Source organism: Eumetopias jubatus, unplaced genomic scaffold (assembly GCF_037043125.1).
Source record: "Eumetopias jubatus isolate StellerSeaLion01/CBP00866 unplaced genomic scaffold, mEumJub1_p1.0 scaffold_2, whole genome shotgun sequence".
Taxonomy (NCBI): Eukaryota; Metazoa; Chordata; class Mammalia; order Carnivora; family Otariidae; genus Eumetopias; species Eumetopias jubatus.
In genome coordinates this window covers 132,563,685-132,583,453 of record NW_028274808.1, presented here as the reverse complement: position 1 = coordinate 132,583,453, position 19,769 = coordinate 132,563,685, and the positions used below count along the sequence as shown (strand labels likewise).

The 19,769-nt window shown below is 36.9% G+C and overlaps 1 protein-coding gene across 9 annotated transcripts in view; it reads left to right on the top strand.

Annotated features, from left to right (window-relative positions):
• Positions 1-19,769, top strand: part of PTPN13 (protein tyrosine phosphatase non-receptor type 13) — a 204,168-nt gene that overhangs the window by 125,351 nt on the left and 59,048 nt on the right. For 7 of the 9 annotated variants that reach the window (XM_088021120.1, XM_028124190.2, XM_028124186.2 and 4 more), the window contains exons 11-20: positions 1,239-1,313; positions 1,440-1,614; positions 3,784-3,937; positions 4,197-4,335; positions 5,263-5,415; positions 7,612-7,794; positions 11,206-11,368; positions 15,725-16,142; positions 16,283-16,380; positions 17,958-18,014. In XM_088021120.1, the coding sequence (XP_087877246.1) occupies positions 1,239-1,313; positions 1,440-1,614; positions 3,784-3,937; positions 4,197-4,335; positions 5,263-5,415; positions 7,612-7,794; positions 11,206-11,368; positions 15,725-16,142; positions 16,283-16,380; positions 17,958-18,014 (1,615 nt within the window). The remainder of the gene's footprint in view (positions 1-1,238; positions 1,314-1,439; positions 1,615-3,783; positions 3,938-4,196; positions 4,336-5,262; positions 5,416-7,611; positions 7,795-11,205; positions 11,369-15,724; positions 16,143-16,282; positions 16,381-17,957; positions 18,015-19,769) is intronic. The other 2 variants (XM_028124191.2, XM_028124189.2) reach the window with 1 other exon arrangement.

Below are 19,769 nucleotides of genomic sequence, written 5' to 3'. Positions count from 1 at the left end.
GAGACATTTTAACTTGTTTATACACTGTAGCTTTAGTTGATCTGTATTAGATTCTGTATTCCCCAAGGCAGACCATTTTCTTTTTTTCTGCTCTATTTCTTTTCTCATTTAAAATGTGTCCTACTGGCTGGTTGAGTATTAACAAACCCGTAAAGTTAATGTTTTACTTAAATGGTATCTGTCACATGTTCCACACTTGGTTAATTGGATAGAATTCCCACATCAAGCAACCAAAGAAGAAACCAACAAAAATAAAACTCCAGTAAACTTCCTGAGTGCAAACTCATGCATGCACATTACTGCACATGCGCTCATGCGTGCACACATGCACACACACACACACCACCTGCCTTTGGCCTCAAGATTAGCCCTTTCATTTTACTTTTTGCCCATTTGCACATTATCTTTCAGTCTGTTCTGAATCCTGCTCCCCCCTGGAATCTAACTTTTTTTAAGTTATTTCCTCAACCAGTTACCACTTTTGACAGAAACTTCTGCATATACAAGAGGTACAGGCAAAAAGTAGATTAAGAAGCAGTAAATGAAGTGTGTGGACTCCACTTTCCCCAGCTCCTGAGTCTCCCCTGTCTCCTGAGATAATGTTTTCTCACTGGGAGTAGCAATAGGGAACAAAGGCTGATATCTGTAATATCCCTGTCAACTATTTAGAAAAAAAACAAGACAGTGAGTGTCACAGAGTTCCAAGCACATGATTATGAATGGATATGTGTATTTTGTAATTACAAAGTAGATGTCCTTTAACTATGATTTATAGGATACGTGAAATACCACTCTCTAAAACAAAATGAGATTGTGTTCAATCACTTCACACCTTAGCAGTACTAAACCAAATCCTTATCATGAGCTTGATAACTCTATATTACTTCAGTAATTAAGGCTACTATTTTTTTTTGACAGTCTGAGTTTATCTGAAGGCCAAAAAATGCAAAATTTGTAAAACAGTATGAAGCAAGGCTTTACATTTGACATCACTGGTAAAAAGTGAAACTGAGGAAGAACTTCTATTTACATTAGGTGTAAGGCATATTCCATTCCTGTCCTTCGTAAAAGCCACCATACTTCTTTATTAAATGTTGCTACATTTGTTTCAGATCACCTAGTTCTATTGTGGTGGCTTTACATGTAATTTATTATTATTATTATTATTATATTTGCCTTCTAAGGAAAGACCTAGATTAAAAGGTAAAAACTGTTGATTCTACTTATGTAATTCGCAGAATTTCTTTGGCCCTGAGTTTGTGAAGATGACGATTGAGCCATTCATATCTTTGGATTTGCCACGGTCTATCCTTGTAAGTAATAAAACCAACTTGTGTCACTTAGAAAATAATTTCAGTAATGACTTTTTTAAAAAAAGTTAAAATTCTTATAATGTTTACTTTAATGGATGTCATTCATTTTCTTTTTTTCAACTGTAGGCCAAGAAAGGAAAGAATGAAGATAACCGAAGAAAAGTAAACATAATGCTTCTGAGTGGGCAGAGACTGGAACTGACTTGTGATACCAAAACTATATGTAAAGATGTGTTTGATATGATTGTGGCCCACATCGGCTTAGTGGAACATCATTTGTTTGCTTTAGCTACCCTCAAAGGTACCAAGATATTTTAAGTTCAGGGTGTAGTATGGAAACTTGGCAACAAGCTTTCATACCTGTTATTGCCCAGCTTGTTTTGGGAAATGTTAACTACATGAACATGTCAGCATTGAGAAGGTAGGAGTTGTGAACTCCCTTCTCCTAACTAGGTTCATTGTGTTTTTGTTTTTGTTTTTTAAGATTTTATGTATTTATTTGTCAGAGAGAGACACAGCGAGAGAAGGAACACAAGCAGGGGGAGTGGGAGAGGGAGAAGCGGGCTTCCCGCTGAGCAGGGAGCCCGATGCTGGGCTCGATCCCAGGACCCTGAGATCATGACCTGAGCCGAAGGCAGGTGCTTAATGACTGAGCCGCCCAGGCGCCCCTAGGTTCATTGTTTTAATAGCTGTGTCTTTTAGCATCTTCTATACCTGACCTTTAAGCTCAGTATACTAAAGTGGATTTTAGTTATTATATTTTGGGGACCATTGTATATGTCAGTTGCCTATATATGTACTCTAGAAATTAGTATTCTGCTAATCTGAATTTAAATATATAGCAGGATCCTATCTGAATCTCCACATCAGTTTCTTTAGCCTACTATCCTAAAAACATAGTGTCTTTTAAATGTTTTCACTTCGTGACTGCAAATACATCATTTTACATATTTTTTAAACTTTACATGCACTGAACTTTGTGGCATTCCCAGTGGCCTCAGAGCAGAGCTTCAGTAGAAATCACTCCTATTTATCAGTTAGAATTTCCATAGCTTCTTATTGCTTTGGAGTTGGGCTTCAATAAATCATTGTATTTATAAATTATTCTTCAATATTTCAAATTCCTATTTACCTCAAAATTTAACTTACCTTAGGCAACAGAGTACCATAAATTGCAGTTGAGGATCAAATTATCTTAAAACCCTACAAGATTAGGATAATGTCCTTTTTCACAAAAGAAATGTTTCCTTCAATTTAGTTTATTGAATTCTTGTTTCTTAAAAACTAATAGTTCACTTTGTAGAGTCATCCAGTAAACATTCAGTTAGTGCCTACTAATGTTCTGTCACTTTACTACTTACAAGTTTAGACTAATCAGGTAATACCATTCACATGAATAATTAATCAGAATTTCTGTTTATAGTACACCTAATTTCTTGAACCTTCTGGATAAGTCAGATTTTATTGAAAACCTTTTATTTGGAAAGAGTCAATAATATTTAGATGGAATTACAAAATGAAAAAAATCAAATGAGTATTTTTTCTCCTAGGTTTCAGTTGGAAGCTCAATAATAATAAATAATAAATAATATTTATTGAATGCTTACCATATGCCACATGCTTTACCAAGTGTTTTATATGGCTTAGGTCATTTGATCCCTACAATAATACAATAAGGCAGGAATTAGCACTATCCTGATTTTACAGACAAGAAAATTGATGTCTAGAAAGGTTAAATAATTTAGTCAGTGTCGCACAGATAGTAAGTGATGTGGTGGGTTTGAATCTAGTTCTGTCTGCCTTTAGAACCCTATCTTAAAAGACTCAGACATATCCTATTGCCCCCAATCTGTAGGCAGTTGCCCTCAGCATTCCCTGCCATACTTCTTTTTTTTTTTTTTTTAAAGATTTTATTTATTTATTTGAGAGAGAGAATGAGAGATAGAAAGCACGAGAAGGAAGAGGGTCAGAGGGAGAAGCAGACTCCCTGCTGAGCAGGGAGCCCGATGCGGGACTCGATCCTGGGACTCCAGGATCGTGACCTGAGCCAAAGGCAGTCGCTTAACCAACTGAGCCACCCAGGCGCCCTCCCTGCCATATTCTTAACAATCTTGTTTTATTCTTTTTTTTTTTTTAAAGATTTTTATTTATTTATTTGAGAGAGAGAGAGAATGAGAGACAGAGAGCACGAGAGGGAAGAGGGTCAGAGGGAGAAGCAGACTCCCTGCTGAGCAGGGAGCCCGATGCAGGACTCGATCCCGGGACTCCAGGATCATGACCTGAGCCGAAGGCAGTCGCTTAACCAACTGAGCCACCCAGGCGCCCCAACAATCTTGTTTTATTCTTGTGTGAAACTATTTTGTGCAAGTCTGATTCCCCCCGCCCCGCAAAAAAAAAAAAAAAAACTACTTGGGAATCAGAAGAAAACATTGAAGTATTTTTATCTGAGTGTTTTCTCATTCTGTTTTAGATAATGAATATTTCTTTGTTGATCCTGATTTAAAATTAACCAAAGTGGCCCCAGAGGGATGGAAAGAAGAACCAAAGAAAAAGAGCAAAGCCGCTGTTAATTTTACTTTGTTTTTCCGAATTAAATTTTTCATGGATGATGTTAGTCTAATACAGTGAGTACACAAGTTTCTAGTTTTATCTTTTCGGCTTCTGGTCTTTGGACCCTTTAGTTTACTGATACTGAATTATTTGATTCAGTAAATGTCTTCTCTATCATAAAAGAAATATTTCCTTCCACATAGTTTATTAAATTCTTGTGCCTTAAACGATTAATAATAAACCATCTTGGGAACTCAACTTATATGCCAATAATAAAAATCTCTCCAGATTCAAGGTAAAGCTTAGATGTTTAGTGTGCATTTATTTTTCCAGACATACCCTGACCTGTCATCAGTATTATCTTCAACTGCGAAAGGATATCTTGGAGGAGAGGATGCATTGTGATGATGAGACTTCTTTATTGCTGGCATCCTTGGCTCTCCAGGCTGAATACGGAGATTATCAACCAGAGGTAGGATTTATTTTTTTTTTCTCCAGGGCCACTTTCATTATGATATTTTTATCCTCAGCATAATTAAAAACTGAACCTGGATGATGTGTTTGCTATTTAGATCTGGAGTTGTTGTTTTTAAGATGTATTTGAGAGAGAGAATGTGCAGGAGGGGCAGAGGGAGAGCAAGAGAGAATCTCAAGCAGACTCCACGCTGAGCGTGGAGCCTGACATGGGGTTCCAGTCCCACAGCCCTGAGATCATGACCTGAGCTGAAACCACGAGTCAGATGCTCAACCATTTGCACCACGCAGGCACCCCAATATCTGGAGAGTTTTGAGGCTAGTTTGGTACCTTAGAGTGACCAGATTCCCCACGTACATTGGTATGTTAAGTCATACAGTGTAGCCTTTTCTCTCTCTTTTTCTTTTTTCTGTGTAAAATTTCCTGTTTCACAGTTTCAGGATATCTAGCATTTACCCTTCTTTCTCCCAATTTCTAATTAATAGATACTAGGCACAAGGGTTACCAACCAAATCTGGGTCAAAGGGATCTTCTGCCTTCCACATGGATCCATGCAGTAATGGGCTGAGAACCTAGCAGAGTTCACTGTACAGAAAACAGATGTTTGAGGCCAGTTGTTCCTGAAAAAAGTGGATCTAAGAGGAAGCAAGGGGCAAGAGTCAGTGCCACTTGAGTAGCATCCTTCACAACATTAACCCTAACTGTAGTGACATTTGGCCCTTGTTGTCTTGTCTGTTTAAGCTTGCTAATCAGTTCAGCCATTTTACCTCACCGAGTGAAAGAGAAAGAATGATGCATTTCCTTTAAAACTCATTCCTCAGGGAGCAGTCTAAATAAAAGTGTCTTACCTCTTGGTTGAGGCAAGAACTTTAAGATAGAAGGAAGAGGGCAAACAGAATTGCTTATAAAAACATTCTCTTCTAGGTTCATGGTGTGTCTTATTTTAGACTGGAGCATTATTTGCCTCCCAGAGTGATGGAGAAACTTGATTTATCCTATGTTAAAGAAGAGTTACCAAAATTGCATAATACCTATGTGGGAGCTTCTGAAAAAGAGACAGAGTTAGAATTTTTAAAGGTAAGCATGCAAGATTACAAATGATAAAGTTTATATCTTTTTCAAAGTAAGCAAGAAATGTTGGAGGACATATGTATCTAAAAGCTCAAGTGCCAATAACTGATACTATGCATTATCTCATCTCATTTATTCCTGACTAAAATCATGGTATTTTAATTATCCTGTGAAAGAGAGGACTAAAGCTCAAAGAGGAAATGTAATATTCCCAAAGTCAATGGCTGGTAGGTGGGGCAAAACTAATTCGAACCCTATATCTGCATGGCTATAAATTCTCTGCCTTTATTCTGCTCTGTACTCAAGATACAATATAAATGTATCAAGATACATTGTAAAGAAGCAACAACTGAATTTTTTGATAGAATTATTTTGCTTTGTTTTTTAAAAGGCTTAAAATTCAATTACATCCTTTAAAAACGGTATTTCATGAATGCTGACTAATTCACATAATGGAAGGGGGTCAGAAAAAAATGGCTTTATGGTTCCAGTTCTGCCATCAGCTTTCTTTGAGACCTCAGATAAATAGTCCATTTATGATCGGGAAAGATAGTATTGTGTTAACTTCCAATAAGAATAGAAAGTATAATATTCTGTTGAGAAGAGAAACTTTCAGAACATTCTCCTGGTTCAACCCCCTAGTATGTAACACTATGCCTTCCATTTGCTCCATATTGAAGAGAGCCAAGGTTCCCAGCCCTACAAGTATCTGTGAAGACAAAGACTTGCTAACCCACATTTCCAAAATCAAAAAAGTTTCCTCACGTCCCTTTGCAGTTAATCCCCCACCACTGCCACCCCAGCCCTTGGCAACTACTGACCTCCTTTCTATCACCATAGTTTTTTCTTGTCTAGAATTTCATAAAAAGAATTATGCATTATGTAGTTGTAGAAAAGTTACATACATAATTGTAGCACAATTATGTAGAATTATGCATTATGTAGAAAAGTTGCTCTTTTCACTTAGAAATAATACTTTTGAGATTCATCCGTGGTATCAGTTTTTTTGGTGGTGGTGGTTTTTTTGTTGTTGGGGGATTTTTTTGGTTGTTGCTGGTTTGTTTTTGGTTTTTGTGGGTTTTTTTGTCATTCTTTTGCTGGGTAGTTTCCCTCTGCACAGATAAACAACCTGTTTATTTCTTCATTAGTTGATGGATATAAAGCTTTTATAAACTTTCAAATACACATTTTGATGTGAGCGTATGGTTTTTATTTCTTTTGAGTAATTACCTAACAGTAGGGTTGCTGGGATCTATGGGAAGTGTATGTTTATAAGAAAATGCCAAATTGTTCTAAAGTAGTTGTCCAATTTTACAGTACTACCAATAATGTGTGAGATTTCTAGTTGTTCCACATCCTCAAAATACTTGGTCTGCTCAGTCTTTTTCATTTTAACTACTGAAATAGGTAAGTAGTGGTATATCATTGTGGTGAGGTTAATTTGTATTTCCCTAATTACTATTTATGGTGAGCATCTTTTCATGTGTTTATCTGCCATTCGTGTATCTTCTTTGTTCAAGTGTCTAATAAAATCTTTTGCCCATCTTTGTATCTGGTTATATGTCTCCTTATTGCTGAGAAATACATGCTTTTTATATATGCTGGATACAGTTCCTTTATCAGATATATATTTACCTCCCAGTCTGTAGCCTGCCTTTATATTTTCTTTTCCTTTCCTTTTTTTTTTTTTTGGAGAGAGGGAGATGGGGGGGAAGAGAGAGAATCTTAAGCAGACTCCCCAATGAGTGCAGAGCCAATACAGGGCTCTATCGTGCAACCCTGAGATCATGACCTGAGCTGAAATCAAGAGTCAGACACTTAACTTACTGAGCCACCCAGGCGCCCCATTGCGTTTATATTTTCTTATCACTGACTTTTGAAGAGCAGAAGTTTCAGTTTACCAATTTTTTATTCTATAGTTCATGTTTTTTATGTCCCACAAAGAAATCTTTGTCAAACCCATACCCATAAAGATTTTCTAAGCTTTATGATTTTAATTCCTATATTTAGATCAGTGACCCATTTGGGGTTAATTTTCATATAGTGGGTGTAATTGAGGGTCAAGATTTCTTGCCTGTGAATATCCATTTGTTTCAGCACCATTTGTTGAAAAGACTATCCTTTCCATATCAAACTACAGTGGTACACCTTCTATATCTTTGTCACCCTTTACCAAGGTGCATTGCTATTGATGTTTAACAGGTCTGCCAAAGACTGACAGAATATGGAGTTCATTTTCATCGAGTGCACCCTGAGAAAAAGTCACAAACTGGAATATTGCTTGGAGTCTGTTCTAAAGGTGTCCTTGTGTTTGAGGTTCACAATGGAGTTCGCACACTGGTCCTTCGCTTTCCATGGAGGGAAACCAAGAAGATTTCTTTTTCCGTATGTCCATTTAAACTCCTTTTCATAATATTTTAAGATATGTGTTGTCAATTTCAAATGTTACATACTAATTGATTATCCTTAAGTAAACTTTAGACCCTTCTATTTGGTAGGGCTAATACATTTTAATACTTTTTTTTTCATTTTAATACTATTTAACTCTTCTTAGTTGTAGGAAGTATTACTGAGATCTTTATTTGGTTTTAGTTTTCTCAGGAAGTGATTTTTAAAAGAATAATATACATTCCCAGCTGGTTACACACTCAATTGACTTAGTTAAATTACAACCAAGTTGACTTTCTATTAATTCAGAACTTAATTCTGGGATACTTACTTCTCACATGGAGAAACCCCTCTAATATATTTTGAAAAATAATTATTTTAATCCTCGTAAATTTTGTCTAGCTCAATAATGGGCTCCTCACAGCAACTATGTTTGAATTTTAGCGGTCCAGAGATTTATTGGATTTTATGAACTAAAAACTTTTTTTTTATTTAAAGATTTTAATTTATTTATTTGACAGACCGTGAGGGAGGGAACACAAGCAGGGGGAGTAGGAGAGGGAGAAGCAGGCTTCCCACTGAGCAGGGAGCCCGATGCGGGGCTCGATCCTAGGACCCTAGATCATGACCTGAGCTAAAGACAGACGCTTAACGACTGAGCCACCCAGGCGCCCCTAAAAATGTTTTTAATGTCCCAGAACTTTCTGCAGTTTTAAGTTTTAGTGTATATTCCATATGGAGGTAAAGTTTTAGAATATCAAGTTTATGAAAGTTAGTGAGCCATAAAAGCATATTTTGATTTTGGAAGTGGTTGGAGTGTCTGAACATTGAAATGCAATTGAGAAGCCCCAGAGGTGAATAAAAAAATATGTTAAGATATTTATTTGTTTTCCTAATGGTATTCAGAGACTACTGACATCTCTAATTCATATTTGGGCTGAAATATGGTCTCACTGGAATACTGTTTATAAGGATATCAATCTCAAGGTCCCAACTTACCCTGGTTAATTTTCAACCTAGAGACCTTTGAAATCAGTTCTAGACTTGGTTAGTTGGTTGGTTTCCTGTGAAACCCAGAGGTACCACTAAGATTGCCAGATGATAATGTGTTCTCTCAGGAAAGCCCAGACAGCCTCATCTTCCCAAGATTGTCAAGACGAGGAAATCGCCCTAGTATAGTTTACCTTCCCCAGTGGAAATGCTAGCAGAGCAAATATCGGTAGGAAACCTTAGATTAATTAAATACAAATCTAATTTAGGCCAATTTAGAAAAGGCAACAAATCAAATTGTCTAGCATTCAGCTTTCTGTTGTTAGCCAAGCCATCACACCAGCCCTGCCATATATAGAACTAGCTTTGATTAGCTCATTTTTAAAGATCTCTAGTAATAGAGAATAGACCACAGTCCCATGCAGACTGTTCTTGTGTTTAACAAAACTTGTTTATCCCGGAGTCCCTTCCCCAACACAGAGCTCCTTTTTTAACCCTCCTTCCCGCCCCTCCCAACTAGCCTCTGGGGAGATTGAAATGTCACCCTCCTTCGCCTTTCTCATCTTTCACAATTGAATTCCCTTGGACACATTTCTTGTCCATTTTATCAGTAAATACTTAGAATCAATTATTCTCATAATTTGTTTCAAACCTGTACAGCTTTACAACTTTGGAGAAAAATATCCTGGGGAATTATTTGACAGTGGTTATGTTTGTTTGGAAAAAAAATTCCCCAACTATTTGAATTGTCACTAGGTATACTACTGATAGTCAAGAGACTAGTTTGGTGCTACTGATTCTTTTAACTCCTCTTTTATACTTGCTGATTTCCTTTTTTAAGAAAGAGAGAACAGGGTCCCAGAGATTTCACTGATAACATATCCAGCTAGAATTTAATAACCTTATTTTGTTTTTATTGCACTGATTGCATATACTTTTTTAAATATTTATTTATTTGAGATAGCATGAGCAAGGGCCAGGGGCAGAGGGAGAGAGAGAAGCAGATACCCTACTGAGCAGGGAGCCCCAGGCAGGGCTCTATCCCAGGATCCTGAGATCATGACCTTAGCTAAAGGCAGATGCTTAACCAACTGAGCCACCTAGGTGCCCCTGATTACATATTTTTAATAGCTGGATTCTATTTATGGCAAGTGGTACTGGTTTTGTATTTGTAGCTGTGATATAAAGTTTAAGTGAATTTATATAAGCAAAGTCAATTTAAAAATTTATAAATTGGGGCGCCTGGGTGGCTCAGTTGGTTAAGCGACTGCCTTCAGCTCAGGTCATGATCCCGGGGTCCTAGGATCGAGTCCCACATCGGGCTCCCCCTGCTCTGTGGGGAGCCTGCTTCTCCCTCTGCCTCTGCCTGCCACTCCCTCTGCTTGTGCTCTCTCTCTCTCTCTCAAATAAATAAATAAAATATTTTTTTAAAAAATTTATAAATTAACAAGATCAGAAATTATGAAGAAGGCACCTGCATGATTGAAGTTTGAGTAATATTCTGTTATTGTGTCATTTGTGAGCCTCACCAAATTTGACTTCTCTGTGGCTATTCCTGCGTTTGAAAACAAGGGACATTAGTAGATAGAGGGAATAATTTACACAGCAGAAGCAGCCGACAGCTGGAGTAAAATCTAATTGGACTTAAGCAGTTCTTCAGAGACATTAGTCTTAGATTCCTGGCATGCTGAATGCTAGTTTTTTAAGATGTACGAATCATCTGCAAGCCTCACCAGAGAGGTTGCAACATTTTGGGATGCCCTCTTTACACAAGAGACGTTTATTTTTCAAGAAACATAGAAGAGATAACACTAACCGATGGTTCTCCTGTTTCCCCTGAATTTGAATGCAAGAATCACTCTGTCTCTAAATATTGATGTGTTTTATCTCTCATCCCAGCAGCCATGTTACCCAGTGCTCTCTATTCTCACATTTTCTTTTAACTTTTCACAATTTCCATCTCAGCCTTCAGGCTGCCAAAATTCTTCCTGACAGAATCACAGCTCTTTTAATAAATCAATTTTTGTTGAATTTCATTTTCTTACCCACGAAGAACATATTTTTGTAATGTCTTTTTCAAACAGTTACGGTATTTGTCAACATTGCAGTAAACTCAAAATACCAATAATCTCATTAAAAGAACTTTTTCCCTTGCTGGTAGCTGGTATACTGTCTGATTTAGGCTACAGTATCTGAAAGTGACAAATGATATTAATTTGATTTATTTGCTGAATCTCTTAAAATAACAGGGTTCTGTTTTTCTATATTTATTTTAGATGCAGGTCAAGGAACACTCATGCTTAACGAGTGTTAAATGAGAAATAAAAATAATATTTGTACTTACTAATTATTGTTTACAGAATTTAGTTATGTGTTAGGAAAACCTCCTAATTATAGTACCCCTGATTAATATTGTAGAAAAAGAAAATCACATTGCAAAATACATCAGATGGAATAAAACATGCCTTCCAGACAGACAACAGTAAGGTGTGCCAGTACCTGCTACACCTCTGCTCTTCCCAGCATAAGTTCCAGCTGCAGATGAGAGCAAGACAGAGCAACCAGGATGCCCAGGATATCGGTAAGGAGAAACAAATTGTGTCAGATGATCAGGGTACGAGCTTGGTTTTTGCCACAAATTTTAAAAGAATTTCCACATCTAGAATGTAAGTTACAATGTGTACAGATGTTAAATGACTAAGTCAGCTTTATAAAAATGCCACAAATGAAGCCAAGATTTCAGCTTCATGTTCATTTTGAAAACTGCGCCCCAGATCAGTGAGGGAGCACCTGTTGAAATGTCTATTTTGTGCTAATCATGAGGCTATCTGATGTAAATATGGTATTTGGGTCATTGTCTCTACCCGTAGTAAAGTTAACTACTATTTGGGAAGGTAAGACAAACATACATGAAATAATAATATACATCAGAGGGTCCAGGTTTTAATAACAGATTATATCGTACAGACTACATGATCTACAGCAAGAAGAGGGAGATCAGAGGCCAGAATACTCCAATGGTGACCCCTGAACTGGAGTTTGAAGGACAAAAGTAACTAAGTAGGTTGAAGATAAATGGAAGGGCTTTCCAGGTGAGGGTGAAAAAAGAAACAAGGCAGGGGGCAAGGGGAGCATGCACCCAGTGATGTGTTACATAGCATAACAGTTTGGGGTGGCAGATTTCCCACCTGTTAGTTTTACTTGAGTGTGTCCCTCTTCAGCGACTGAGATCAGTAACCCCCATGCCCAGTATAAATGGTCAGAAGAGTGATTTCAGTTCCTTTTGAAAAGGAACCAGCAGAAGTAACTAATTCAGCTCTGAAAAAAAATATCTCCGTCAGAACTGAAATATTTAAAACTTACTCTGCAAGACCACATGAAGAGATTAAAGTTATACAGAATCTAGTTCTGCATAGTAAATTCTTATAGACTTCTGTGAAATACTCCGAAGAATTAGATTTTTTAATTTAATGGAATAGCACTGATGACCTTGTGTAGCAGAGTCCTATGAATTCTGTATCCAAACTTTCTCACATCCTGAAATATTACAAAAAATGTATTCCCTATAGAATCAGACTGGGGTGATGGCAGCTTATGAATAGATGTTTCTCAGCCTTTCAGAGTCAAGATGGTAGGGGTGTATGCTTATTAAAAATGAAGATTCCAGAAACCTACCTGAAATTTGGTGAATCACCATCTTTGGGTATTGGGTCCCTGGAATCTGCATTTTAACTGGCTTTCTGCAGTAATGATTTTAATGCATGCTAAATTATGGTAACTACTGCTGTAAAGTAATCTCATTATTCCTTTTCTTTACCTACTTTGCTCTGCTAAAAAATTGTATGCTCTTACATATTTTAAAAGTGCAGTGAAATATCAAACTTATTAGAGCTATCAGTATTCGTACTTGGACTAATACTCTAGTCAATAACAAACCAAAATTGAACAATTGAAGGTTGCATCATTACAGACGTAGTATAATGTGCTATTATGAAAAAAATCAGAAGACAAAACTACAAAGCCAGCCTTTCATCCTCAGCATTTCTTATACTGAAGAAAAAATAGTATAGTAGTTAATTAACAGCATGAACTCTGGAACCAGACTGCCAGGATCCAAACCTTGCTCTATTACTTATAAGCTCTGAAACCTTGGGTAGGCACTTAAACTCTGCCTTAGTTCCCCATCTATAAAGTGATTATCATAATGATAATACCTACATCGTGAGGTTGTTGTGAAGATGAAATGAATGCATACATGTAAGCACCTTAAAGGTACCTGGCACAGAGTAAGTATTGAATAAATATTCATTATTGTTATCATCACCATCATCAATATTGTCTTACCACTACTAATAGTAGTATAATGACCCCGTAGGAAAGTAACTGACTTCTAGGAGTCTCATTTTCCTCATCCATGGAGTGGGAATACCCTATGTATCTCACAGGTTTGCACCAAGGAATACACAGCTGTGTATCCTTGAACTCATATGTGAAAGCACTTTAAGACGGTGTTATCTACAGCTTTTCCCAGATTTTGTTAAACCTTCAAAGGAATTATTTTTTTGCTTAAAATGGCTTAGAAGTAACTACCTGCCTACTTAATTAACTGTATTAGACAAGTGAAAATAACTGGTGTTGTCTATAGGAGGTTGATGGGCTGACAAATATATGTTACTTCTATAGCATCATAGAATGTTGGTGCTAGAACCCTAGAGGCCTTTTAGTCCCAAATTTTACTGGGTGAGGAAACAGGTTCAGAGCATAGTGTCTCACCTAAACTCAGAGGTCAAATGAGCCTGGAACCCTGATCTTTTCATTTCTATTTGATGAAAAAACTAATTTGCATAGAATGAACTTAAGATTAATAATCATTTATTGAGCACTTACTACTTGTAAGTAGTAAGAGAGATGATGCTGGGTGCTATGGAATAACAGAAATCAATGAAGTTGCTCTCCTCAAAAGAGCATACAGTTAAGTTGATGATATAAAGAAATATCAAATAGTACAAAGGATTGAACAATTGCACAGAGATTAGATAGTGTGGATGGCAGATTCTGTGTGGAACTAGCCAACCATTGAATTCAAATCTGAAACACTAGTATTAGGATGTAGGCTCATTCTAAAGTCCTTTCCCATCCTGGCAGTCCATATTGGAGTCCTTTCCAGGTGAAAGGGATAAAGGACAGATCAGATAAATTGATAGTTTATGCTCCCGTCCAGTGAATATATGCACCATTTTAAGTCTTACCCAGGACTAGGCTATGAATGGATTTGACTAGCATAATCTTGGATATTTACAAAGCAGTCTGTCCCTTTTTCTGTCAAAGCGTGGTCTACATTTCCTTAAGGGTGAAGAAACCTGTTGGGTATAAAGGTATATCCTGGTAGTTGAATCTGTGTAAGACCAAGTTTTGCATCTTTGATTACAGTCTGCTCTCAAAGCAAAAGAAAATGGAAATCATGTTATCTGCTCTAATAAAATTATTTTAAGCTAAAGATCATTCTGGGAATTTTTAAACCAATATTTTATTTTTATTCTCATGTTTTAATTTGGTGTCCACTCCAGTTCAGCGAAAGGACATTGAATTTTCCTGTTGACAATGAAACATGTTTATTTAAACTCCATTCTGATGCATTTTAAAAATCTCCTGTGTTTTCCTATCTCTTTATGCCTGAGGTGAACTATTAATTATTAATCTTCCTAGGAATTAGAAGGTAAATGAAACAGAATCTAAAGATCTAAGTCAGCAGCATCATTTGATCTTTTCTTTTTAAAAGGAAGTTTTTGCAGCCATGGTGGTCAAGCTGTATTTCCTTACAGTGTGCAACATAGGGTTGGTACTTCCCAACTTCACCAAACGGGGAGTGCCTTGTAATGTGGATTACCAGTGCATGAACTAAATCATTTGAAATTTTGTGCTCCTGGCCCTTTATTTACATGAAAGGATTTTGATGCTAAAATTCTGTGATACAGTGCTTTTGTTAATAGCCTCAAATGCTCAAATACTACATTGGCTCTCACAAAATAGAATAAGCCAAGCACTTGTCATAGAGTATCTCTAAATTTAGCCTCTAAAAGACTTTGGATGTGTATTTAGGAGTGAAAGGAATTTAAGCATAATGAGAACCCCAGCTCCTTGATCATGTTTATTAACAGAAACCAAAAAAATGAAAGAAGGCAAGTAATACTTGATTTTCCCATGGCTCCTGTGCCTCAGTCCAATCATGAAAAGTCAACCAAGTGGGAAGGTGAGATTGGCATAGTAATGAAATAACAAAAGAAATAATTTTCTGTAAAAGCTTTTGTTTTTTCTCCTCCTCTTTGGTAACAGTTTTATTGAGACATAATTCCCACGCTCTACAGTTCAGCCACTGAAAGTACACAATTCAGTGGTTTTTAGTATATTCACAGAGTTGTACAACCATCACAATCTACCATGAGCTTTAAAAAATATAACAATACTCAACTTTTTCTCTGGGCAAAATTCTCCTCTGCATAGCTTCTTTTTCATGTCAGCCTGTCTAGGCTCCATCTCTCCCTCTCCCCGTCCCTGGCTTGCAGGGATTTTAGCAGAGACACCACTGGGATTGAAATTTCTATGTCAAATGTTATTTTCATTTTTAACTGAAACCCGTAATTGGGAATTTAGAGTCAGCAAGCTTGAAGCCCAAACATTATTAGATGCTCAGGATTCATTAGATCAGGTAGGAAATGCTGACCAGGCTGTGGCTTGAGAAAGCTACAAGGATGGAGAGATGGTTTGAAAACCAAACTCCTTTTTCAGATCCTTGCTTGCCACACTTGGAAAGCTGCTACTTAACGTTGGCAATCAAAACAATTAAAAACTGCATGCTGTATTTTATTTATCGAAATAACTCTTCTCATAAAGGTACTGCGGTGTTTCCATCGTGTAAAGCCATCCTATTTCCTTGTAGAGAGAGCTTCGTTTAGGAGCCTGAATCTCCAAGCAGAGTCCGTTAGAGGATTTAATATGGGACGAGCAATCAGCACTGGCAGTCTGGCCAGCAGCACCCTGAACAAACTTGCCGTTCGACCTCTGTCAGTTCAAGCTGAGATTCTGAAGAGGCTCTCCTGCTCAGAGCTGTCGCTTTACCAGCCATTGCAAAACAATGCAAAAGAGAAGAGTGGCAAAGCTTCATGGGAGGAAAAGCCTAGAGGGATGAGTAAATCGTACCACGATCTCAGTCAGGCCTCTCTCTACCCTCATCGGAAAAATGTCATTGTTAACATGGAATCCCCACCACAAAGCATTGCGGAGTTGGTAGGAAAACCATTACACCAGATGGCAAGATCTGATACAGAATCTTTGGCAGGATTCACAAAACTTAATAAGTAAGAACATAATTACCCAACTACATATTATTTGTAAATTCTACATTTCATACATTTGTTTTTGTTTTGACGTTTTATTATTTTCACCATATTTTTTTACATTGACACATCCCCCTCCTACCTTCCTTTTCCCTCTTTAGTTCAAAGTCTGTTGCAAGTTTAAATAGAAGTCCTGAAAGGAGGAAACAGGAATCAGACTCCTCATCCTTTGAAGACCCTGGTCAAGCATATGTTATAGGTCAGCATAAACAAGCTTACCTTCTTTCTCCCATACCTCATGCTCATAGTGAAATGAAAGAAATAATGTTAGTGACCAATATATTATTTTTGCTTCTATGTCCTAATTGCCAAAGCTGCTTTTGAATATGAAATTTTAGGCTACTTAAAATGTGCCAAGTCAAATCAAAAACTGATTTAACAGGTGATTACTTCAAGGCACAGACTGTTACTTCACTTTCTCTTGGTCACAGTTAAAAACTGTGACAGTCATACTGAGAGAGAACCCAGACAGTCTGGTACCATGGCTTTGGACAGCCTTCCTTTGGATTTTCTATACAAGCCGGTGGCAGTGGGCTCCACTCATACTGTATTTTTTAAAGAAAGGTTTATTTAGGGTACTTTCAGCTTAGCGTGAATGCAGTTATCTCTCAAACCAGATAATTTTTATGAAATGTGCTGTGGTTGGTAGGTAGAAATTCTTAGTTGATTAGAGTTTTTTTTTTTTTCCCCAATTCTCCCAGCTAGCTGAGGCATATTAAGTATGTAAGTAAAGAAGTTTATAAACACATACTATCTTATGAGATAAATAGTTCAGGTTTCCTGTTGTTTTATGCATCTTAAAAGGGAAATGCACTGGAATCTTAAAGAAGAGTAGATATTTAAGCACAGAGGTGTGAACTCAGAATAGGAGACAGCTGGGGAGACAAAAGAGAAACAAGGACACCCTCTTCTGCTGCTGTTTTACTGTAATACTAGTTAACTCTCACTTAGACCAACGCTTGATCATTTAATCCTAATTACACAAAGTTAAAAAATATTTTTTTATCTGTAGTTGGATTGAAGATCTGTCGAGTAAATGAAAAGAGAACTCTATAATTGGTAGATATTTACAGAAAGCAACATTACTTTATTAATGTAGGCTTCCACAGCTTTCAGAGATGTTACTAGCATCAATTTAAATTGAATTGGTGAAAGACTTTCAAGAGATAAAAGGCAAGATTTCACTCTATAGGTCACCACCCTATGTGTTGAAAATAGCCTAAGAAGATGCTAGTTCAATCTTTTAGAAAATACTTTTCAAAGAGTATTCATATGTAATGGGATCCCATATAGATTCTAAGCTATTTTCATTAGAAATGCTTTCATCTACATAAAAATCCATAATATACTAGATGAAGAATAGTAAATATTTCATTGAAAAACACAGAATAAAACTCACTCATGAAAGAAAATTTATTTTCCACGTTTGTTTTTTGATTAAGATTATTCATTCTTACTGAATATTAAATTTTCTTTTAACATTTAAACAAATGCTTTTAAAACTCAGTTTCATCATTTCATAGTTGACATATCAAAATGTCATTGCCAGAAACAATACATTTGTGTTTAAATTTATTCTGTAAAACAAGCTGATATGCTTAACTTGGACATTAGAAACAGTAAATAAGCCCATTGTGGGAAGACATTTTTCTGGGTGTAAATTAAAAAAAAAAATGTTGCCACCTTAATGTTTTGATTTTTATGAATTTAACAGAAATTACTAATATAGTATCTGATCATTTTATAAACTGTCTAATAATTTAATTTATACCACAGGAATGACTTTGCATAGTTCTGGAAATTCTTCATCCCAAGTACCCTTAAAAGAAAATGGTAGGTTTACAAAATGTTTTTCCCCTCATTTCCATCATATCTTTTCTCTTGTACCTTATGAGATAGTCTTGGACATATTGAAGAGTCTTCAATTCCATGCTAAGGATTTTAGGTCTTACATTGTAGTCAAAGGAGAGTTGTATTTTTCAGCACCATGGTGATATGATGGGACCTGTGATTTAGACTAGATGGTGAACTAGAGAAATGACAAATTATAAATAAGGACACCTGGAAAGCTAAGATAGTTCAGGTATAAGATAATCTTGATTAAAGAGTTTTAACTTAGGCAGTTATTTTAACTGAGGATGCCTGAGCTGGATCTTGAGAGAAAAGGAGGAAATTCAGACAGAATGTTGTGAATATACATTCCAGACCAAGGTCGTAATGTGATCAGGCAGGGATACAAGTGAGAGGGTAACAGATCAGGGAACTTTCAAGGGTCTCAGTATGGAGACGTGGGGCCAGAGTGATGCTTGAGAACTAAATAAGGACTAGCTCCGAGTCTTACCCTAAATATTATGGAAAGAATTTGAAGGGGTGCCTGGATGGCTCAGTCGGTTGAGCATCCAACTCTTGGTTTCAGCTCAGGTCATGATCTCATGGGTCGTAGGATCAAGCCCACATGGGGCTCCATGCTCAGCGGGGAGACTTTTTGAGATTCTCTCCCTCTACCTTTGCTCCTTCCCACATGCGCATGGGCGCTCTCTCTCTCTTTCAAATCTTTTTTTAAAAAAGAATTTGGGGGTGCTTGCATGGCTTAGTCGGTTAAGCGTCTGCCTTTGGCTCAGATCATGATCCCAGGGTCCTGGGATGGAGCCCTACATTGGGCTCCCCACTCAGCAGAGAGTCTGCTTCTCCCTCTCCTTCTGCCCCTCACCCTGCTCATGTGCTGTCGCTCTCTCTCTCTCTCTCTCTCAAATAAATAAAATAATTTTAAAAAAAGAATTGAAACATGCAAACAATGAATCATGGAACACTACACCAAAAACTAATGATGTAATGTATGGTGATTAACATAACATGATAAAATAAAATTTAAAAAAAAGAATTGAAGACTTTGTTTACAGTTTAAAAGGAGTCTAAGAAGTAACAAAGTGTAGGGAGAAATTTTGTGTAGTGACTTGAGTCAGTGGATTCAAATTTTTTCATTTAAATTATAAAATACTTTCATCTACATTATCTTATCTGATCTTTCTAACAACATTCATGGGTAGAAAGAACATTTTATTACTGTGTATATACAACTTTCCTCCAAAAATGTTTCAGTCTTACCCTTAAGTTTAGTTATAATTTCCTGAGAGCCAACGCAAAAATGAAGGTATGAGAGTGGGTTGAACCCTATGAAACTGCAGTTTTTGTAGGTTAAAACTGTCAGACACTAAGTGCTATCTTGTATAACTTTAATTTTCTAATAGAAATAACAGCAATTCTTCAAGAGAGGAAAATTTTTCTTGGGTAAAATTGAGTCAAAAAGTAAAAATACACAAAATATCTTAAATACTTAGCAAATGAAGGATTTTTTAATCTAATTTTTTTAATGTATCCTCAAAAAATCTGAGGGGCATACAATGAAGAATAAATCAGTGAGCTTAAACTTGGGCTTAAGTTACTAACTCTGGGGCGCCTGGGTGGCTCAGTCAGTTATGCATCTGCCTTCAGCTCAGGTCATGATCCCAGGGTCCTGGGATCGAGCCCCGCATCAGGCTCCCTGCTCAGCAGGGAGCCTGCTTCTCCCTCTCCTTCTGCCTGCTGCTC